This window comes from Rhinopithecus bieti, unplaced genomic scaffold (assembly GCF_001698545.2).
Source record: "Rhinopithecus bieti isolate Rb0 unplaced genomic scaffold, ASM169854v2 scaffold_27306, whole genome shotgun sequence".
Taxonomy (NCBI): Eukaryota; Metazoa; Chordata; class Mammalia; order Primates; family Cercopithecidae; genus Rhinopithecus; species Rhinopithecus bieti.
Window position 1 is genome coordinate 503,359 of NW_016812395.1, and position 24,498 is coordinate 527,856.

Below are 24,498 nucleotides of genomic sequence, written 5' to 3' on the forward strand. Positions count from 1 at the left end.
TTTTCAATTGTAATTTCATCCAATTTGAGGTGGTTTTCTGTTAATTTGGAACCAAAAGCATGCTAGTTGATATGATTACACAATCATATTTCTTAACCACTGAAGAACTTGTTCCAGAATTGGTTACATTGATACAGCCAGCAGTCCCACCACCCAAAAAGAAAAGTAAGTTCAATCTTTCCTCCAGGAAAGGGTCTCAAAGGCCCAAACCACATACAGCCCCCATATAAATTTAATAGAGGAAATAATAAAGGAAAAAGGAAGGACAGATCCAGGTTTTGGAGACTTTCCATGAGAAAATGACAGTCTGACTTCCTCAGTCTCAGCCTCACTCTTTAGACTTTACTTATTCTTTGTCCTCATTTCCCTTCAACTGGTGTTGTTACTTCTCCATAGGCTGCTTGCAGTGTTGTCACTTTGCCACATTCCCTTTCCTTTTCCTTAAGTCTTCATTCACAGCATCCACCACCATTCAAGGAGCATTTTTTTGGTCAGACTGAGCTTAAATTTCAAGATTGTTTTTGTTTCCTAGAAATTTCCAGATTCAAAAGAACAAGTCACAGGCAGTCATAGCTATACAGTTCTCATGCCAACCATGGCTTATAAACATAATGAACAATTTGGTACAAACTACTGACCATCCTTCTAAAACATTGAGTGACCCTTCACAAAATTCAACCTTAGTTCTCAATGTTTTTATGTATATACAAATAATCATTGCCTTAGTTTACTATTTCGTTAAATCCTTAAAAGTAGAAAGAATCAAATATACTGCCAAAAAAATGTAGCCAATTGTTAAAAAATCATAAGAGGACCAAATGAGATAATACATGGAAAGTCTTTAGAAAAGCTTAAAATAGTAAGAATGAAAGTAGCTATTGGGCATCATTGTAATTTATTACTGTTGAGTATCCTATTGTTAGGATTAAAGTAAAAACATCAAACATTACAATGAGACAACTTCCCTGCAGACTCTTTAGTTAGGTCAGTTGTCACTAATAAGCCTAATTATTCTTTATTTAAAAAAAAAAAAAAAAAAAAAAAAAAAAAAAAAAAAAAAAAACAGAAATTCCAGATTCACGTTGCATGCAGATGTTTCCAATATCATTTGAAATAAATTATAGGACACTTTTGTCAACATCTGCCAAGGATTTTAAGAGAGAAAATGTGGAATTTTAGAGGATTAAGTTTAGTGCAGTTATACTTCATCTTTGCATGAAAATAAATCCAATGTCTTACACTGCTCTTTTGCATTCTGTGTGAAATGTGCATCCATCAAGAGGTAAAAAACAATCACCTCCAAAGAGGTAAAGATCATTCACATATTGCAATATGTGTGTGTTTACCATTAAAAAAATAGCCCTCCCCAAACCAAACTAAAATCATCAAAAAAGAAAATCCCCAAACTGAGGAACACATTTGTCAAGAACATAAACAGAGCCTGGTTTGTTTTCCCAGTTTCATTGATGATACTCCCCAGTTCTGTTCTAACAAGTCATTTCAACCAACTCTTATTTTTGGTTAACAAATAAAAGGCTAGTTTGGAAATCTGGCTCACAGCTTCCAATGGAGCTTTTCTACAGCTTTCTGTAGCTGCTTTATCCCTTTAACACACCAAAAGAAAAACAAAATCCTGCATGAAGTTTCTAATAAAAATTCTTAAAATCTCTGGTAGAGTTAAAGCCTCATAGAAATTAGTACTCCCATTTTTCTCACTGATGTAGCAGACCCTGGATTGGCTTATTCAGAGTCTATACCAACCTCTTCCTTCTGGGTCTTTCTTGCCTGCAGAGGCTACCATAACCCAAGCTCCCTTGCAGTGAGGGTTCCAGATGTGACTTATGTTTCATTTGCTCAAGACTTGAATGTGGAGCTAAGTCTGGAGCTGGCAATGTGATACCAGCACAGCCTTCTATGTTGCGCCTAAAGGCTTAGCAATGCCGTTATCTACCTCCTCTCTCTCATTCCTCAAAAGATTTCGACTGAAAATATAAATCCTATTTTTATACATGGAATGAAGGAATAACTAAGAAAAGAGAAGCCCTAGCAAAACAAGCAAACAAAAAAACAAAAAAACCCTATTCTAATCTAGGAAATTTGAATTTCTGATCTTTCATCTATTCTCTAAACAGTCTCTGCAGTACATAGGCAGAGTATAAAAGTGAAATGAGTATCATGGTTTTAAATACTAATTATATGTTGATGACTCCTCAATTTATATCTCCAGCCCTAACTTCCACCTAAACCCCCTGTAGGGTCCAAAGGAACTTCCCCTTTGTCCTCTGAAAATTCTCTGAAAAAAAATCAACTGACAAAAGTCAAATTAATAGGAGAAAAAGTATACAAATTTATTAGCATGCACAGGGGAAAATCATAGAGTGATACCCAATATCCCAATGGAGTACAGATGCTTCTATACCCTACTTCTTAGGGAAAAGGGAGATAGGTATAGATGATTTTAGGGGGGTAGTAAATGGTTTTTAGGGGGATCCAGTGGGCTCGAAGAACATATAATGGCCTGGAACATACTCTGTTGGGCCTATAGAGCAGACAGTGGTTTGTGACAAAAGTCTGTCCGGGTACATTGACAGACTTCAGCCTTTCTTCCTGTAATGTAAGGTCAGTTATTGAAAACTCAGGGAAAGAACCAGCGGAAATTGTTTTCTTCTTTGGTGCATCCAGACTTTAGGCAGATAAGGGAACTTCAGAGAACAATTTCGTTACATTCCGTGGAAGACGATTGAGAGACAGAAGTCAGGGAAGGTCAGAGAGACCTTGAGGCTGCTTCTTCAGTTCAGCATATCAAGCATCATACTTTGTGGCATTGGTTTCTGAGCCGCAACACCTCAAATTCACATATCCAAGATTATCCTGTCAAATCCAGGCATGGTGTTATGCACTTGTAATCCCTGCTACTTGGGAGGCTCAGCCAAGAGGATTGCTTGAACTCAGGAGTTCAAGGCCAGCCTGGGCAACATGGTGAAGCCCTGTCTCAATAAAAAAAAAAAAAAAAAAAAGATTATCCTATCATTGTCTAATAGCATCTCAAACTTAACATACCCAAAAAGGAAAAGGAGATTGATATTTGCTGTCAAACCTGGCTCCAGTGTTCTCAAACTCATTTAATGTCCAAAACATATACATCCTCTGTAACTCCTCTTTTCCTCCCTCTCCTGTGGTCATGTAAATTCAGCAGTGGGCTCTGTTGGTTCTCCCTCTGATAGATCCTAGATCTTGCCTCCTCGTTTACTTCTTCTTTAGATAAGCCATTTTCCTCCTAGGCCGTGTCAATTGTCTCCTAACTGCTCATCCCTACTCTCCCCTTTCTCTTCCCTTTCCCTGTAATCCATTTTCCACATAGCAGCCAGAGTGAGCTTAAAACTGTAAATTAGATATTATTCTGATTTAAACCCTCTAAGAGCTTTCCTATAGGGCCTGCCTCCCTCCCTCATACTGCCTCTTTCCAGTCTCAGCTGCAGAAACATAGACTGTCTCCCTGTCCTCCAACACGCCCAGCCTGTTCCATCTGAGGGCATTGGTACTTGTGTTTCCTTTGCCTGGAGAACTCCTAGAAACTGGAGTGCTGCCTGCCTTTTTGTCCTTTTATGGTTTCTTCCAGTCATTGTCATGGTGATTGTCACCTGCCATGGTGCTGGTTGGAGTGTTACATAGCATGGAGATCAGACTGTAATGAAATTAGAGGTCCTTCAGAGACCAAGTGAGCTGCCATCTTGGATCCCACCAGTCTCTCTCCACCATTTTGGTCAGGAGAGAGAAATTTTTATTTCAGGCATTTTCTTTCCTAAAGATAAGCAGAGTTAAGGCAGGGCAGATATGCACCTAGGTCATGTAGGCATCACCCTGGGTAATGTGAGGAGTTACCATCTTCTCAAAGAAAGAACTGGAAACCAGTACAGATAGCTAAGAAAGTGGTTTCCCAACTTCTCTACTCATGTCCACCAAGAAGAAATCTGGAAAGCAATGTATCCCTTATCCATTTTTGTTTAACTTGATAAGATCAGAAGACCTGGGAAAATTAAAATGTTGACATCATTATATTTGTTCTAACACAGTAACATTTGACAAAAAAGTATTATATTCTTTAAAAAATAATTTTTTTCTAAACCTTGAAGCTGCATATATAGCTTATTTAGGAGACCATGTGTTATATTGTTTAATTGGCAAAGGCAAACTTCATTATTATACTAGTCAGCCCAATCGCTTACTTTCTGGCAGGAAAATCGGCCTTCATCTTTCAATTTGTACTTTTCTGTTTAATACACAGTCCCATTCACAACCTTTTCCTTCTTAAACTGAATTCTAGGATATGCCGGTAGACAAGATACAAAGCTCTGTCCTGCGTTTGTTGCCTGAATGAAATTCATGCTGTGATCTTCAATATTTTTTTACTGATTCTCTGATTCACTCTTAGGGGACACACCTTCAGGAGCAAGGCATTTTGCTATTAATAGGTGACAGAAAAAGTGAGGTTGTTAGATATAAATTATCAAGTCCCACTCCTCTCAACATGATATATTTGAATATAGACTTTCCCATCCCATTTTTAACACCATACTTACCCTTATGATCTGATGTGATATATGATACAATATGATGTGATGACAGAGAAAGACATGAAGTCCTGCCTCGGGCTTGCAGTGCCTCATTTAATTATTACTTTTTTTGATACCCCTGAGAATTTTTCACCCTCAGAGCAAGGCACTACAGTAATATATAGGATAGAGGAAAGTTTTGCCTTTATTCTGAAAAGTATTAGGGGTGTGATTGTAAAGGATAGGGATAGGGTGGTAGGAGAAGTAGAGTAACAAAACCTCATCTATAGATGCATTCTGAGATAGGTGTGTTTTAGGCAAAAGAACATGTGAATGCTAAAGAACTGGAAATTCACTGCCTTTAAAAGATCAGTTTCCTTATTCCCCTTGGAAAGTCTCCACATACCCCAAGGGGTGTGAGTACCACAGCTTAATGACAGCTGGGCCAAGAAGCCTGGTTCCTCTTGGCCGTTGTTGCTGTTAGGGCCATGTGGTATTGCTCCTGACATGTATGTGCAAGCCAGCAAGAGCCTGCCCCCCTTCTTCACTGCTCATCAAACTGGGAAAATACTACTCCCAAATCCTAAAAGTCCCCACAGTCTGCAATCCCTCTTCAAGTTCCGGTGCACAGACCTGAATGTATATCTAGCAGCAAGAACATGCTTGTAAGAGCTCTGCCTGTGCAAAAAGTCTGGAATTTGCCTCTATTCACACAGAACCCAGGATTTCACATGTTAAGAGTTACTGTGCTTTTGGGGTTGTGCAAGCTCTCACACACCCTGCCATTTTACCCAGGGCATCCCTGCAAGCCAAGACAGCCATAATGAAATGAGTTTACAATGGCCCCCATGCAGTCTTTAAGGTACTGCCAACCCCCTCAATCTGCACTGTGATATGAAGAGTGGAAGATGTCTCTTTTTCTCTGTTGCTCAACTGAGTCTCATTTTCTTTCTCAGGATAAGTGTTAATTCTTTCAGTGTAGTAAATCCACATTGTTATAATAAGCCAGTATCTATTTCTATGTGATCTATAGACATCCCTACCTCAGAATCACCTGGGATGCTTATCAGACCTACTGAATTCAAATGTATGGGATGGGACCTGAGAATCTACATTTTCTATCAGTACTAGGTCAGTCTCTTTGATGAAATATCATATGTAAATAAGTACATATAAACATATATGCAAGTTTTAACAAATAATTATACAACAAACACCTTTATGTCCACCACTCAGCTAAAAATGTGAAACATTGCCAATGTATTTGAATCCTCCCATGTGTACTTCCTTCTTAATCACATCTCTCTCCCTCTCCCTTTCCTTCTGAGGTTACCTATAACCTTGTTTTTATTGTTCAGTTGATTTTTAAAAAATTACCATATATACTTGTATTCCTAAAATCTTATAGTCACTTCTGAAATCTATTAAAATGTCATTATACATTATGTATTCCTCTGTGACTTGTTTTAATCATCAGTAGGATGACTGCAAGATTCATCCTTGTTGATATATGATAGCTGTGGCTCATCTATTTTCACTGCTATATAGTATTCCATTTTGTGGAGAGGTACAATTTAATTTTCTACTGTTGATAGAAGTTTGGGTTGTTTCTAGTGTGGTTTTGTGATTATGAAATAAAGCTGCTATTCCTGTATGACTCTCCTGGGACCCATGTGCATGAGCATTTTCAGGAGTAGAATTGTTCAGACATTAGGTGTGAACATGTTGAAGTCTTACCAGTTAACACCAAATTGTTTTCTTCCAAAGTGCTACAGTAGTTTATATTCTATTGAGCAAAGATGTGAGTTTCCATAGCTACCTCTTGGTGCTATGGAAATTTCATTGAGAAACTGGTAGTTGTGAAATGATGTCTCCCTGTGGTTTTAATTTGCATGTTCCTGCTTATTAAGAATGATATGCATCTTTGGGAGGCTGAGGCAGGCAGATCATGAGGTCAGGAGATCGAGACCATTCTGGCTAATACAGTGAAACCCCGTCTCTACTACAAATACAAAAAATTCAGCCAGGCATGGCGGTGGGCACCTGTAGTGCCAACTACTCGGGAGGCTGAGGCAGGAGAATGGCGTGAACCCAGGAGGCAGAGCTTGCAATGAGTCGAGATCGCACCACTGCACGCCAGCCTGGGCGACAGAGTAAGACTTCGTCTCAAAAAAAAAAAAAAGAATGATATGCATCTATTCATATTTTCATTCATTTGCTTCCTGTTAATTTCATGTTTATATATTTTGCACTTTTTTTAGGTAACGCATCTTTTTCATATTGATACTAATCTTCTGCTTTTATGTTTTAAATATCTCCTCTCTATGGATTGCCTTTTGACTTTATGGAATATTTTGATGAAAAGTTCCTAATTTTAATATAATTGAATTAATCTTTATGGTTTTTCCATCTTGTTTTATAAATACTACCCTATCCCAGAGTCATAAAGATAATTTATGTTTTCTTCTTAATCTTTAAAGGTTTTGCCTCTCAGTTGAATTCTTCATTCATTTTGACGTGGGGTGTGTGTGTGTGTGTGTGTGTGTGTGTGTGTGATAAAGGCCTAAGTTAATTATTTTCCCACATGGATAACTAGTTGTTCCAGTTCTATTTATGAAAGGGTTCATCCTTTCCCTGTTGATCTGCCATACAACCTCTGTCATGGATCATGTTTCTCTATACGTAAGGATCTGCTTCTCATATATTGGACTACCCTCCTGTCAATTCCACAGTCCTAATTACTGTAACTTTACACTAAGTCTTGATATTTGGTTACTCACCTTCTTCACAAGTGCGTTGCCTGTTTCTGATTGTTTGTTCTTCTATTATGGTTTCACTTCAGCTTGTCCAATTCCACGAAAAAAAGTTGAAATTTTGTTTGGAGTTGCATAGAATCTATAGATAAATTTGAGGAAAACTGACATCTTTACAATATTGTCTTCTAAAATGTGAATATGGTGTGTCTCTGTTTACATCGCCTTTAATGTCTTTTAATCAATTTTTTTTTTTTTTTTTTTTTTTGAGACGGAGTCACGCTCTGTCGCCCAGGCTGGAGTGCAGTGGCATGATCTCAGCTCACTGCAACCTCTGCCTCCCAGGTTCAAGTGATTCTCCTGCCTCAGCCTCCCAAATAGCTGGGATTACAGGCACCCGCCACCACACCCAGCTAATTCTTGTATTTTTAGTACAGTTGGAGTTTCACCATGTTGGCCAGACTGGTTTCAAGCTCCTGACCTCATCTGCCTACTTCGGCCTCCCAAAGTGCTGGGATTACAGGCGTGAGCCACCATGCCCGACCTAATGTCCTTTAATCAAATTTTATAATTTCCTCCCTAAATAACTTGTGTATCTTTTGTTATATGAATTGGTAGGTACCTTATATTTTAGAGAATTATATGTTTGTATATAATCTCTGTATGTTGCTAATGTATAGAAATTCAAATGATGTAAATTTTAATTATATATTAGGTTGCCATGCTAAATTCTCTCACTAGTTTTATAACTCTTAGTTTTTTTTTTTTTTAAGTTTGCTATGTGGTTAATTGTATCATCTATGAAAACTGGCTGTTTGGTTCCTTCTTTCCAATTCCACTAGTTTTTATGTTTTGTTCTTATTTGCACTGATTCTGTTGAATACAAACAATGGTCATAGCATCCTTTTCTTATTCTTGACTTTGAAGAAAAGTGTTGAGCACTTTGCTGCTGAACATGATGTTTGCAGATTAGAAACAGAATAGACTCTCTCTAGCTTACATGACACTTCGCTCTTTTTTAGCTTATACCTTTGTTACACTCCGTACTGTATTTTCAATAATTTTTAAAGATATACTTTCTGGTTCACTAATCCTTGTCTGGGTACATCTAATCTGCTATTTAACCTGTCCATCAAGTTTCTAGTTTTATTTATTGTATAATTTAATTCTAGAAATTTAATCTGGTCATTTTATAGCTTCTTGATTATTAGTAACATTTTGGATCCCCTCCTTCATTTTCTAAGAATATTACATGATATATGTATACTCCATCTCAGGGTGTTTGTTAGCTATGGCCCACAGGCCAAGGCCAGCCCAACCAAATCCAATCCAACCTGTTTTTGTAAACAATGTTTTATTGAAACCCAGCCAAAGCTGTCTGTTTAATATTATCTTGGTAGGTTCACTCTGTAATGGCAGAATTGAGAAGTAGTGATGGCAGCGGCAGGCCATCTGGAACATCCACTGCCGTCATGCCAGCTGCAACAGAAAGACATGAGTGGTGGCAGCAGGAGCAGCTGCACAAGCAGCAGTGGCAGCGGTGTGTCCCCTGTGCCCTGCGTCCCTGAGGCAGCCAACTGCATGACCCCACCCTTGCATGGCTGGGCAGGATGTGCTTCCAGGCCCAGAGCCTCAGTCACTACCTCAACCTCACTCCCTGCCACATCCCATGAGCACCCTGCTGAAGACACAGCCAGAATTCACAGGGCTGGCCCCAGGAGTGTCGGGTTCTCTCCTGTGGGGTTGGTCAGGGGCTGCCACTGCTGTTGCTGGGGAAAATGTGGAGAGGAGGTAGGGCTGGGACTGCACACTCCACAGAGCAGGCAGGAGCTGTGGACAAGCGAGAGCCCAGGACAAGCTGAAGGGCCGCCCCTTCCAAGCTGGTGGGACAGGAGCTCCCCAGGCACAGCTATAGCTGCCCAAGCTGAGGCTGAGACCCAGGCACCCCTGTGCTCTTGGGAGCCAGGAGCAGGCAGGAGTCCCACCCTCCCAGGCACAGCTACAGTTGCCCAACCCGCAGGTGCAGACCCAGGCATCTCTACAGTCCTGGGGGCCTGCTCCTGTTGTCTGGCTTCTCCCCATTGTTAGTTCTTGCTCCAATCATGGCGCAAAGTTGAAGCTGAGCCCGAGCAATTCTGAAACCCGGCCAGATGTGTACACACTCAGGGCAGTGCTGACACGCCAGCTCCCTGCCACCTCAACCCCCTCTGGATTTTGGGCACCAACAAGCACTGGAGGGAGGCCAAAGGGGTGCTGAGGGCAGCTCGGTGCTGACCTGCAAGCACCCCTTGGCACAAATAGCCTGGGTGCCATAAATGGCAGCAGGAGGCAGACAGGCTCCTGGGCAGAAGGGGGCCAGTCCTGGTGAAGCCCCACCTCCAAGCTGGGGAGGTCTGAAGCCTGGGGGCCAGGCTACCAGTCTTGAAGACCAGAGTGGGAACTTGTGGTGCCTTTTCCAGGCCCACCCATGGCTGTCCATGGACCAACTGGCACAGGGTACTTTCCCTCAGGCCCATAAAAGCCCCAGACTCAAGGAGATGATGGGATGACCAGCTACAGAGAGAAGCTACCCACCCCAGGGTCTCCTCTCTGCTGAGAGCTGAAGAGACAGGATGACCAGCTGCAGAGAGGAGCTACCCTCTCTGCTGAGAGCTGAACACTTGTCAGGACAGCCTGGCTACAGAGAGGAACTACCAACTATAGGTCTCCTCTGAGCTATTCTATCACTCAATAAATCTCCTCTTCATCTTACCCTACACTTGTCTGTGTACCTCATCCTTCCTGGACACAGGACAAGAACTCGGGACCTGCCAAATGGTGGAGCTAAAAGAACTGTAACACAAATAGGGCTGAAACACACTCCTTGCCCACCATGCTGTGGGTGACAAGAAAGAAGGAGAGAAGAGCTGCAGCCCTTCAGGGAGCCCAGACCTAGGAGCTCCCCAAGCCAGGGCTGTGATACCCTCTTTAGGGCTCTGCAGTTTCTGGCATCCCAAGCTTCCAGACACCACATCATGTTCCCTGGTGTCAGCTGTGGAAGCTGCTTATGGTACACCTTGTCCAGCCACAGCCTTGCAGGGAGCTGGTGCCCATACCAGCGTCTGTAGCTGCCTGACCTGCTGCAGTCAGTGTGCCTAGGTGTGTACAGTAGCTGGACCCCACATTCACTCGCACACCCCTTGTAGCTCCGTGTCTGGCTCACCCTTGGCAGGCATGGGATCCAGCCCAGTAGTGAGAGCTGAGCACAGCCTGCCAGGCTGAGAGGACAGAAGGAGCCCAGCAGGCCAAAACAAAACTTAGGCAAAGGCACCATTGGCCACAGAGGTTTCCAGCTGGTGAAGCAACACTCCAAGAATCCCATAACAGTAGCAATAGAGACTGAATGGCCAGCAAACCTAAAATATTTACCATGGGGCTCTTTACAGAAAAATGTTCCAACCCCTGCACTATCTGACAATTTCAACATCAGTAGGCTCTGCAGGCCTAATTCTGCTGTTTGTTGTTTCTACTGGCTTTTGCTCTTGTTGGCTTATTTTCTGATGTGCTTTGTAATTTTTGATAGTGAGCTCCTATGTGTTGGAACTTTATGGGAGTTCTTTGAGACCTGGTTTTAAGATAGATTCCTCCAGAAATGATCTGCATTTGTTTTGGGACCCTAGGGACAGGGCACATCACAGGCTAAGGTCCCCCAGGAAGTAGACTCTGAGAGAGAGGCTTGCATGGAGTCACTTTATTAGGGAGTACTCTCACAAACAACATCTGCAAGGAAATGAAAGAAACTGAGCACAGAGGGAGATTTGAACTGAAATGTCTTCTCAACAGTTTTCATGGGGAAATCTAAAGCTGGATTGGTCCTTCAGTAACGTCTCAAATTGAGGAAAGGGGGCCAGGCCTTTGAACCTCAGCATACACTGCCCCTGGGGGAGTGGTCTTCTTCCTAGATGAAGGACTTCCTTTCAGCCAAAGGCAATTGCTTAAGAAGGACTCAGCTGTGAGCCATCAGCAGGCAACACTTTGCAGCTAGGACGATGAATACCTCTGTTCTGTAGGGGTTATTTGAGCAGCACACCACAGTAAGGACTACAAGGAACTTCTAACCAGAAGACTACTTTAACATGAATTCTTAGTTTGGAGATTTTTGGACCATATAGATTTAAATTTCATTAGGTTTATTAGGTTTATTTTTTAGATTGAATTTCATTCCTAATCCTGCTGGAGGGCTAGCTATGGTTTTAAATTCTCACTATTGACTATATTTTTCCTACCTAGAGCCAAGTTCAAGACAAACACATTTTCCTCCTTTCTCCTGTCACAAGGCTTTTTTTTTTTCTAGTCATCTTTTCACTAAGGTTGTTATCTTTAAGGCTTTATATGGGAGTCTGTGGTCTGAATTCCCACCTTGCTCAAACTCTAGGGCATCCAGGGGCTACCAAGGTGCTCCTCAGTCAGGATAACCACTGGCCCCAGTGTTAGCGTCACTCATCGTGTTGGGCATCTTAGAATTTCTCTTCCTGTATTGCCACTCGTGCATATTAAGTGATATACCACATACACACACAAACATGCATGCTTGCATGCACGTGCACGCGCACACACACACACACAATTTCTAGCATTACTAAGGGCTTTCTTCTGGAAGGATATTTCAGGGTATGGAGCCCAACAAATTATGCTGGCAGATAAATTCCTAGGTGAATCTTACATAGGCTCTAGTTTCAAAACCACTAAACTAATGTATTGCTGATAGCCATCAATCTACTAAGCCCCCAAATCTTCTTAGTTTTAAGTATCAAATCTTTTCATATGGTTTTCTGTGATCACTGCAGCTAAACCTTTTTACTGCATATTTTCTATGTAGTTTATGAAACATTTGCCACGTTACCTTATAATAATAAGGTATTATTTGTCTTACGTACCCAATTAGATTATACATCTTTGAAAAATTTTCCCCTGTGCTTTGTAACTCCTTTCCCTTTTCCTCACACCAGAAACTTGCGTGGAATAATTTGCTGCATGGATAACTATTGAATAAATAGTTTGTTCTCCACTGTGGTAACATTTTTCTCAGACTGAGTCCCATCCTTAAATACAACAAGAAAGAACTAAATTGAAGTGTGATGCAATGATCTCACACAATATACAGCAAGTCCTTGAGACATAGTGAAGATCATATCTTATTATAAGAAATTAATTTCATGACATTATTATATTTTATTGCTTTTTCTCCTCTCTGATTTATGCTAATGGGAGAAGAAATTCTCAAAGCATATAATGGAAGCCCATTTCAGGCATTTAAAAGATGATGTGGTTTACAAAAAGCCAATTTCAATTCAACTCAACAAATATTTATTGATCAACCATTACATGTGAGATACCATGAGAAAATTTCTGTTGTGAAGTGCATCTGTGAGGCTTCTGAAGACTGTGTGTTTTTCTTTTCTCTGCTGTTAAATTAACTGCAACAACAACAACCACCAAAAATAAAGTCATTACTTCTGCCTAACTTTAATCCAAGAGTGAAGTCTAAATCTTCATATCCTAAGCAAACTGCCACAGGAAGATTCTTCATGTTCCAAGTACTTTATATTGCCACTATAAACCATAACCGAAGAAGGGAGAATCCATTTAGCTCTCTAAAGCATGCTCTGCCAAGTTGTCTCTTATTTATTGCTTTTTAATGAAATTTTTCATGTGCATCAAAACATAATCTTTCAACAAAGGAAATGCAGCTCTGAGACCCAAGCACTTTATAATAGAGAATCTGCATGTGAACATTAATTTTTCTAGGTGGAATTACCTAATGGATTTCTTTGTGCTTGGGGATGACATTATTTTTAAGTAAGTGAACATCCTGTTATTAACTTTCCACAGGATACAAGCTTTCATAAAGTTCATCAAATATTTTAAACTGTCCTATTTTCCTTGAGAATACGAGATGAGCCTTAGTTTTGGAGTACCCTAAATCTTTCCTTCTGAAAACACATGGTATTTTTAAGCTGCCATCAAAATTAAAGGGATGTTTTAGAGAGAGGGACTTGGGGAGGAAATAGAGAGTGCCAATATGTATATTCTCACCTGTGAAGACTGATTTAACAGTGAATTAATTATTCCATTGGTTTTTCTTATTCCTCTAAAAATGTCCAAAGTAAACTTACTGTTTTACAGGGTGCTTTTGGTTACAAGTAAGAAAAAACCTGACTCAAACTGCCCTACGTAATTTTAAAATGTATTATACAACAGGAAGTCCAGTAGCAGAACAAGCTTAAAAGTTGGTTGATTCAACAAGATCATTGCAGACCCAGATTCATTTTGTCTCTCCACTCGAGGGTCCACAGTGAGCTTAGGGTGAATCTGCCTCATAACTGTAGGCTACCAGTGTCATGCAGAATTGCATATTTGCTTGTTTACATTCAACGAGAGAGAATCCTTCCACCCTCTTTGAATAATCCTTCCCTTAAATCTGATTGGGCCAATTTATACCACACATCTACCGCCAAACTAACAAAAGTTGCCAAGGGATATCCAAGCTCTGAGTGGCTAATCGGCACTCAGTCCTGATATGGGGATAGGGTGAATATCTGAGCAGAATCAGAGTCCTTTTAGGGTTTCAGACGGGAAAGTAGATTTGGAGGAGCAGCCAAAAACATCACTGCAGTCATCTATTCTGGTCCCTTGTGAAGGCCAACATTAGAAATCCTTTACTACATCTAGGTAAGTTTGGTCTTTGGAAGTATTGAAAAATTGAACATGTGTGACTTATACCAATAGAGAAAACCTCTCTACAGGACTTTGTCTGACATTACTTTTCCTTTTTCTTTTGAGTTTCACTCTTTGTTGCCCAGGCTGGGGTGCAGTGGCATGATCTCAGCTCACTGCAACCTCCACCTCCCAGGTTCAAGTGATTCTTCTGCCTCAGCCTCCCGAGTAGCTGGGATTACAGGCATGCACCACCACACCCAACTAATTTTGTGTTTTTAGTAGAGATGGGGTTTCGTCATGTTGGTCAGGCTGGTCTCAAACTCCTGACCTCAGGTGATCCCCCACTTCTTGGCCTCCCAAAGTGCTGGGATTACAGGAGTAAGCCACCATGCCCGGCCCCTTTTTCTTTATATAAAGTGTTCCATATACCCAGTTATCATTGTAGAAAATGAGACCATCCAATATGTGCATCTCTCAGATGCCAAAGAGCTGCCTGAGCAGAGAGAAAACAGTAAATCCCAAATTAAGGCACTGATCAGAGATTAATGCAAATATCCATGCAAAGGGCAAGAAAAAATGCCAGCAGCAACAACAAAAATGTTGAATGTATTCAGAATCAAATTGTGTCATGTTTTTTGTGGTGTTCACAGTGGAGCAAACTTGGAAAAGCATCTTATTTCAGTGCATTAAGTTCTAGTCTGGGTGCAGTGGCTCATGCTCGTAAACTCAACACTTTAAGAGGCCGAGGTGAAAGGATCAGTTGAGTGCAGGAGAACAGCCTGGGCAATGTAACAAGACCCTGTCTACAAATTTTTTTTTTTTTTAATAGCAGGGCATAGTGGTTCACACCTGTTGTTCTAGCTACCTGGGAGGCTGAGACGGGAGGATGCTTGAGCCTGAAAGGTTGAGGCTGCAGTGAGTCGTGATGGTGCCACTGTACTCCAGCCTCGGCAACAGAGTGAGACCATTTCTAAAAAAGAACTAGAAGAATATTTTCCCATAGAAGTAATGACAGTAGCTACTATGTAGTGAGAGGCTATAAATTAGGTATTTCCCAGACGATATCTCACAGGGAGTGTGATTATAAACTCATCTTCAGCAGTTCCTGCTGTCTCGCTGGCATCTACCACTGTGCCTGGAACATAATGTAACCTTCATAAATGTGCTGGATGAAATAATTTTCACAAAAAACCTATGCAATGGTACATTGGTGCTTCCCCTCAATTTAAGGATTAGGACTCATTGGCTCTAAGTGTTTAAGCATTTTGGTCAAGGGCACACATCAAGTGGTGGAGCCCAGATTTGTAATCTAACCTTACTCTCTTTCTCCCCCAAAGTGAAGAAGGAAGTGGATCCTAAAAAATAAATCCAGTGTGGCTCACACCTGTAGCCCCAGCTACTCCGGAGGCTGAGGCAGGAGAATTGCGAGAACCCAGGAGGCAGAGCTTGCAGTGAGCTGAGATCGTGCCACTGCACTCTAGCCTGGGCGATAGAGCGAGACTCCGTCTCATATATAATAATAAATTCAGTGACTCGGAGAAAAGAATGAAAAAAATGAAATATCTGAAGTTTAAGTGTTTTTAATACTATAGTGGATTAGGAAAAACACCCTAATGGTGTCATTTTAATTCAATTCCCTCTTTAAAGACCCTATCTTCAAATGTAGTCACATTCTTGGATTGAGGGAATTAGGACTTCAACATATGAACTTCAAAGGGAAACAACACATATCTGCACTTAATATGCAACAAAAATTCCAGGGGATTTTGACAAGACATGGAGCAAAGAAGGAGGAAAACATTTGAGGGGAGAAGGATAGAGAAAAAAAGATTCTTAAGGTCTTATCTTGTTCAAGGGGACAAATTACAGAGACATTCTAGACATGAAGAAAAAGGTATCTCTAAGTTTGTAAAACACGAAAAAATCACTAATACATAGAAGATGCATAACTTGCAAACCACTAGATAAGAAAAAGCTGACAAAGAAAATTGGTTAATCCAAGAAAGAGGAAGAAAAGGGCAAATAAGAACCTACAACAAGCAAAAAGATAAAAATTATAAGGATAAAGTCACATATATTATGTATTACAATTAATGTGAATAAGCAAAATATCCAATTAAAAATGCCAGGCAAACAAAAGCAGGAGTGGCAATTCTATGGGGAAAAAATGGAATTCATGATAAAGAGCATAAAATAAACCAAAGAAGAGTTTTTCTAAGGAAACTTTATAGGAGTAAAAGTTTTATTCTATCCAGAAGATGTAGTAGTCGTGAGCTTATATACAGTTACACACATCAAAATACATGAATCAAAAGTTTTTATATTCAAAAGTAAATTGACAAATCCAAAATTATAGTAGGTATATTGAGTAAAATTGGCTCAAATTGTCAAATTCAGTGGAAAACTAAAGACAGAGAAAATAAAAATCATATAATTAATATGCTTAATAGGTGTATATATAGAACTTTATAAGAAAGATCTTTTCAAATATTTGTGCACTATTTATAGAACTTGAATACATATTAGGCCATAAATACCAATGCAATGAAGTCTACAAAGTGGGTATCATAATGGGCCACCTTCTCTTACTTCAAGATAATAAAACAGCAACAAAAATAAATCTTCCCACCCAAAATACATCTAAGTGCTTGATATATTTTTTAACATTCTTCAAAATAGCTCTTTAGTAAAGAAGGACTGAAAACTCAGTTGTCAACTATTAGATCTGAACATCAATGAGAACATCACATATTAAAATATGAGGCTTGCTACAGTGGTTCCTGCCTGTAAGTCGAGCACTTTGGGAAGCCAAGGTAGGAGGATTACTTGAGTCCAGGAGTTCAAGAGTAGCCGGGGCAACATACTGAGACCCCATCTCTTAAAAAAAAACGTTTTTTAATTAGCTGGGCATGGTGGCACACACCTGTAGTCCCAGCTACTCAGGAGGCTGAGGTGGGAGGATCACTTGAGTCCAGGAGTTTGAGAGTAGCCTGGGCAACATAGTAAGACCTCATTTCTAAAAAATAAATAAATAAATAAATAAAAAGTTTTTAATTAGCTGGGCATGGTGGTTCACGCCTGTAGTCCCACCTACTTGGGAGGCTCAGATAGGAGGATCACTTGAGCACAGAAGTTCGAGATTACAGTGAGCTGTGATCATGCCACTCCACTCCAGCCTGCATGACAGAGCGAGACTGTCTCTGAGAAAACACACACACACACAGAGCATCATTTTTTAAAGGTTTATAAAAAGTTTATTTTTAAAAAAAGGCCTTCCTTATGAATATAGTTATAAAACTCTGAAATAAAATATCAGCGTATAAAATCCAGCCATTTATTTAAAAGGTGGTACAGCAGGTCCTAGAATAACATTGTTTTTTCATTCAACATCATTTTGCTGTAACTTTGACAAGAAAAAAAAAATCAATTCCCACCAGGTCCACTGTCTGTGAGGAATTGGCATGTTCTCCTCATGTCTGTGTGGGTTTTCTCTAGGTACTCAGTTTCCCACCCCCATCCCAAAGCTGCACCTGTTAGGTTCATCAGCATGTCTACATGGTCCCAGGCTGAGTGAGCATGGGTGTGTGAGTGCACCCTGCAATGGATGGCGTCCTATCCAGAGTCAGTTTCTACTTTGTGTCCTGAGCTGCAGGGAAAAGCTCCAGCCACCCACAACTCTGAACTAGAATAAGTGGGTTGGAAAATGAATTAAGGAATGAATACAAATTAGTATTATTATTATTAATTGAGACGGAGTCTCACTCTGTTGCCCAGGCTGGAGTGCAGTGGTGCGATCTCGGCTCACTACAAGTTCTGCCTCCCAGGTTCACGCCATTCTCCTGCCTCAGCCTCCCGAGTAGCTGGGATTACAGTTGCCCGCCACTACGCCTGGCTAATTTTTGTATTTTTAGTAGAGACGGGGTTTTACCATGTTGGCCAGGATGGTCTCAATCTGTTGACCTTGTGATCCAACCACCTCGGCCTCCCAAAGTGCTGGGATTACAGGCGTGAGCCACAGCGCCCAGCCAGGAATGAATACAAATTATTTTAAAATAAAACTCAGGCCGCGCGGTGGCTCAAGCCTGTAATCCCAGCACTTTGGGAGGCCGAGACGGGTGGATCACGAGGTCAGGAGATCAAGACCATCCTGGCTAACCCGGTGAAACCCCGTCTCTACTAAAAATACAAAAAACTGGCCGGGCGAGGTGGCGGGCGCCTGTAGTCCCAGCTACTCGGGAGGCTGAGGCAGGAGAATGGCGTAAACCTGGGAGGCGGAGCTTGCAGTGAGCTGAGATCTGGCCACTGCACTCCAGCCCGGGCGACAGAGCAAGACTCCGTCTCAAAAAAAATAAAAAATAAAAATAAAAACTCATAGACAAAATCATACAAAGGCATGACAATAAATGATGCAGTACAAAAGCCCTCAGCAAACCCATTGTATTTGTTATTGTTTATTTGAACTGCACATTGGGAAGAGGTATTCATATTTTAGCTTTGCAAACATTTATTCCTTGATTTAACCCACCACTGCAACAACCACTATCCCTCTCAGATTCGCCAAAAATTGAGTACATAATCTTGTCTTTATTAATTTTTCTTAAATGTATATATAGTTCACATGTATTTCAATGTTTAATATTAGAAGTACTTCGAGTCTTTTTTTGTTTTGTTTTTTTTGTTTTTTGAGACAGGGTCTCATTTTGTCACCCAGGCTGGACAAAATGCCTTGATCATAGCTCACTGCAGCCTCCAACTCCTTAGCTTGAATGATCCTCCTGCCTCAGCCTCCCAAGTAGCTGGGACTATATGTGTGTGCCACGATGCCCAGCTAGTTATTTATTTATTTATTTATTTTTGCAGAGACAGGGTCTCACTGTGTTATCCAAGCTGGTCTCAAACTCCTAGCCTCAAGCTATTCTCCTACCTCAGCCTCCCAAGTCCTGGAATTGCAGGTATGAGTCACGCCCAGCTATGGGTCTTTATTTAGAAATTTGGTGTTTTTTTGTTTTGTTTTGTTTTTTGAGGTGGAGTCTCACTCTGTCATCAGGCTGGAGTGCAGTGGCACAATCTCGGCTCACTGCAACCTCTGCCTGCCACATTCAAGCGATTCTCCTGCCTCAGCCTCCAGAGTAGCTGGGACCACAGGCATGTGCCACCACACCCAGATAATTTTTGTATTTTTAGTAGACATGGGGTTTTACCATGTTGGCCAGGATGGTCTCAATCTCTTGATCTCATGATCCACCCGCCTCGGCCTCCCAAAGTACTGGGATTACAGGCATGAGCCACCGCGCCCTGCCTGGTGATTTTTTCATGACCAGAAATATGCCCATAGGAACTTAACTTGCTTATATCAGTTAGTTTATGTAAAATCAGTTTTGTTATACACTGTTTCACGTAAAGTCACAGTTTTCAAGAACTTATCATTGATGTTAATCAAGGACTTATTGTATTTTAAAACCAACATATGAAGTAAAAGATAAAAGCTAACTAGTGTTACAAAACGCTGTAAAACAAACACTGCGTGTATGTGGATTAATGCAGAAAAGAGTTCAGAGTGATACACAAGTAACTATTAACAGTGGCTACAAAGGGAAGATAGAAGGCTTAGGGTTGGAAGAGAACTTTCTCATTTCATATGCTATATAATATTTTAATTTTTCAAGTGTAGGTTCATAAATTCTGTAGCATACAAAGAAGTTTAGGATTTTATAATGGAATCAGTTGTGAAAGGTCATGTCAGGAGCCACAAGGAAACATCTGAAGCTTCGTATCTCTGTCTTTCAACAGGACTTTTGGGTTGCCTAGAGGACAGAGATACTCTTCCTTAGCTGCTGCACAGTCAAGGCACAGCAGAATGGCAATCAATATGGGAGGTGTCAAACCCAGGAAACACAGTCTTAGAACTTTTTTTTTTTCTTTGAGACAGAGTCTTGCTCTGTTGCCCAGGCTGGAGTGCAGTGGCACAATCTTGGCTCACTGCAATCTCCGCCTCCCAGATTCAAGCAGTTCTCCTGCCTCAGCCTCCTAAGTAGCTGGGACTACAGGCACATGCCACCATGCCCAGCTAGTTTTTGTATTTTTAGTAGAGACGGGTTTTCACCATGTTGGAAGGCAGCTAGGAGATCATCCCTCACTCCTCCAGTGAAGAAACTGAGACCCACACGTAGTATAGAGTTGGAGATTGTGTTTCCTTTCTGAATTTTCTCTCGGTGCATACATGCTCAGGAGGCGTTCGGTAATACTTTTTGAACTGATTACATTTATTTACTATTGTCTTATTCATGTGGTTGCTACTGTACAGCAGGATTATTAGTCAAACTCACAACCAAACTCAATGTGGGCTTTATAGCTACATAACCTCATTTGTCTTGTAGGGCAAAGGAACAAAATGTGAGCATATCATGGATTAATAAGTATTAGTGATTTCTGAGAGACTAGATATCTGGAATATCCTGCTTCCTCTATAAGACATCCTTAAACTAAAATTAAAAATGCTTATGCTGTCTTTCTTTGGACAACTTTATATAGGCTAAGTTAGAAATACATGTGCATGCGAGCAGCTGCTTGCCCAGTAGTCTTTCTAACCTCAACCCATATTCAATTCTGTCATTCCCTCATCTTAACCCCAAAGGGTAGCCAAAGGGTCTTAAGTTGATGTTGCCACCTAACAGTAAAAAAAAAAAAAAAAAAAAAACCTGATAAGTTATAAGGAAAAGCCTCTAAGCTCACCTCCTCTGATAGTTTTGCATGGTTAGTTTTTCTAAGTTCCAGTAGACTACCTGAAACTTCCCTGTTTCTAGCACCAAATTATTCCCCACTTCAAAAAACACTAGCTCTCAGATTTAGGGAGAGTAAGCTTTTTGTTTGGTGAAACAAAGAGGGCATCTGGGGGTCGTGTGGTTTTCACATGCTGAATAAAGAGCTCTTGTTGGGCTTTGGTTACCCGTCATTCCATCAATATAATTTACTGGTTCACAAAAGAGTATGACATTTCATGGGTCTTTCTACATTGCCTTCCTTATTCTCTGTCCTTTGATAAGTTATCAAACAGTAATAAACTCATTTCTAAAGTCACACCTGAGAATTTCTAAAGGCTAGGATGAAGTGAACTTTTGTAACAAAATGAGAAAACTGGGTTTGAGCAATCACGTTCAGGGTGAAATAATCCCAAGGGTAGTTTCTTTGTATCCTGTACTTATTTGCAGAAGAGGAACTGATTGCCAGGTTGAATTATCCATCTTTAAAAAAAAAAATGTTCTTCTTATGGCTGTAAAACAGCTACAGATTGCTTTTCTTGAACTCTTGAGGAGCTGACAAGGCCCCAGATGGAGGTGTTTTTCAGCAAGCTGTCAAGTGATCCATCCATCAAAAACAGCCATATCACCCAGCCGAGCTTGCTTTCTCTGCCAAGAATTGTATTGGGTCAGATGAGAAAGGCCAGGGTATGATGAATCCAGGAAAAACACAGGTCAGAGAAATGTATACCAGAAAAGAGTAGAGATGTAGTTACATTTAAATTCCAAAAGTTATATTTAGATTTGTTTTACAGTGACTTGATAATTTTTTCCCAGTACTTTCTTTTATTCTTTCCAGAAATATGAACTTCATGACATTGATACTGAGAGGTGGTTTGTGTGATTTTGAGAAAATCAAAGCTGTAAAGCTCTATTAGAGTAGCAGTCCATAAAACACAGTAATTTATCATCAGCAAGCCAAGAGCCGTTTTATTCATAGGCCTAAAGGAGCTATTACAGGATCATTTGAAATAATAAAGCTATTGTGATTGGAAATAAACACAAAGCCCTAAAAATCATTGCCCAGCAAGTCCAGAAGTATCCCTAGGGATCTGATGCCCTCTATATTAGCCTTACTTCGTCTTGGAAACTGCTATCCCTCTGTATTAGCGCTCTCTCACACAACTATAAAGAAATACTTGAGACTGGTAATTTATGAAGAAAATAGATTTAATCGACTCACAATTCCACGGGCTTAACAGAAAGCATGCCTGGGAGGCCTCAGGAAACTTACAATCATAGCAGAAGAGGAAGCAGGGACCTCCACATGGTGGCAGGAGAATGCGAGAGCAAAGAAGGAGGTGACACACTTTTAAACCATCAGATCTTGTGAGAACTCACTATCATGAGAACAAGAAGGGGAAAATATGCCACCATGAACCAATCACCTCCCACAAAGCCCCTCCTCCAATTCAACATGAGATTTGGGTGGGGACACAATCCAAATCGTATCATCATCTAAGAAGTAAAATGACAGAAAATCATGCAAATTCCATTCTTATTCCTGGTGCACCTTTGGGGTTGGAGAGACAAGTTGTGGGTAAACTAGTAGAGTTTTTGTTTTCTGCTTTATATTCTATTAATAATATTCTACCTTATCTTTAATCATTGTAAAATGCCATAGAGAGTTATGAAAAATATTAATTCCTACTGTGCTTTATTTACTTAGTTTTTCCTTTATATTTCCTCTGGAAGCCAATTACTCTCAGCAATCTCCTTTATGCCAATCCATTAATATTTAATAAGCATCTACTCTATGCAAAAGACATTGGATAGTTGTGATTATTATGGGCTAGAGCTGGGCTTCCCAACCTGTCCTCATCACCTAGAATGACACACCTAGAAATTGATAGACAACTTTTCTGGCACACCTGGGAGACAAGGCCCCCAAAGAGAAACTTTCTGAAAGACACAGCAACACCTTAAGTCATCTTAGGTGATTCGGGACCTTTACAGAAAGAACCTTAAAGTGTGTTCAAATATAATTTCTTTTTTTTTTTTTGAGATAGAGTCTCGCTCTGTTGCCCAGGCTGGAGTGCAGTGGCGTGATCTCGACTCACTGCAAGCTCTGCCTCCCTGGTTAACACCCTTCTCCTGCCTCAGCCTTCCAAGTAGCTGGGATTACAGGCACCCACCACCACGTCCGGCTAATTTTTTGTATTTTTAGTAGAGACGGGGTTTCACTGTGTTAGCCGGAATAGCCAGGATTGTCTCGATCTCCTGACCTCATGATCCACCCACCTCGGCCTCCCAAAGTGCTAGGATTACAGGTGCGAGCCACCGTGCCCGGCCCAAATATAATTTCAACTGTGGTAAAACCTTTGTGGTTGTGAAACTGACCCAGTAGTCCTATAGAGAGAATTTTTTGATAAGCACAGATGGATTCTTCTGGTCTTAAAGATTGAAACTTATATTCGTTTTATTTGTGTTCCTTCCTCAGAAAGCGACCTTCAGGCCTATCAAAAAGTATCAAAGAACTAAAACTCACTAGATCACGACATTCTGACAGTGAGATGCAAGACCCCTCATTCATTATGATTGCTTCCTTGCTCCTCCCTAGTTTCTGTTTTGTACACATTGCTACATTTCTTCCCTGCTATATACACCTCTAATTTTTGTCCATCAGGGAGATGGATTTGAGACTGAGCTCCCATCTCCCTGATTGCAGCACCTGATTAAAGCCTTCTTTCTTAGTAATGATCATCTTCTCAGTGATTGCTTTATGTGCGAAAGCAGCAGGACCTAGACCAAACCCCTGGTGTTTCTGTAACAGTTGTAAACATTGATTTTTAATTTGTATCACTAAAAAATTTACAGCCATCAGTGTCTAACACTGATGGCCCTCTTGTTTGGCCCCGCAAGCCAGGCAGGAAGCTCTGTACCAGAGAAATGAGATGACTGCACCATAGAGATGGGCCTCTCCTTACTGTTCTCCGTGTGGGAAGAATTCAAACGAGAAGCTTTCCCTAGTGTATGGATTTCACATCCTCTCACTGAAAGACATATTCCTTTTCAGCATTATGTTTTTAAAAAGAATGACTTTTCTTTCTTCTGTCATCAGAAATTTTCCTTCTTGGTATCTGCTCTGAGCAGCTCATGAAAGTTTCTTTCTCTTGTTGCCACCACTCTTCCTGTGTTTTTGGCCTTTTTCTGCATTTATAACATTAAATGTGAGTTTGTAATCTTCAAAAGCTGATTAAATACCAAATAGCTTTAAGACAAGAAGAAAAGAACAATGCAATCAGAGAATAAACTGGATAAAATACTGGGCCAGTGAAAAGTTTTGCTGTTTTCCTTCTTAAAAGCAGAGGCAGTTTTTTAAGAGGTAAGAAAGAGATGACTAATATCTTTATTTTTGAAAAGTAATTATCATCTTTCTTTTCTTATCTTATAGTGATAAAGTGATAAGATTTATTCCCAAAACAGAAGAGGAAGTATACGCACTGAAGAAAATATCCCATCAACTTAAGGTAATAGAGCATCTACTCACTTATGGTGGAATTGTGCTTGTGCTGTGTTTACAGGGATTTGCTGACTGGAGTTGAATAATTGGAATTTATCAACCAAGAAAGTAAAGGCTAAGGACATAACTTGAAAGGCTTTTATTTTATTTTATTTTATTTTATTTTATTTTATTTTATTTTATTTGAGATGAAGTCTCACTCTGTTGTCCAAGCTGGGGTGCAGTGGTGCGAC

The 24,498-nt window shown here is 40.5% G+C and overlaps 1 protein-coding gene across 1 annotated transcript in view; it reads left to right on the plus strand.

Annotated features, from left to right (window-relative positions):
• CPA6 (carboxypeptidase A6) overlaps positions 1-24,498 on the plus strand; it is a 337,798-nt gene that overhangs the window by 96,771 nt on the left and 216,529 nt on the right. The window contains exon 2 of the mRNA XM_017896303.1: positions 24,197-24,272. Coding sequence (XP_017751792.1) covers positions 24,197-24,272 — 76 coding nt within the window. The remainder of the gene's footprint in view (positions 1-24,196; positions 24,273-24,498) is intronic.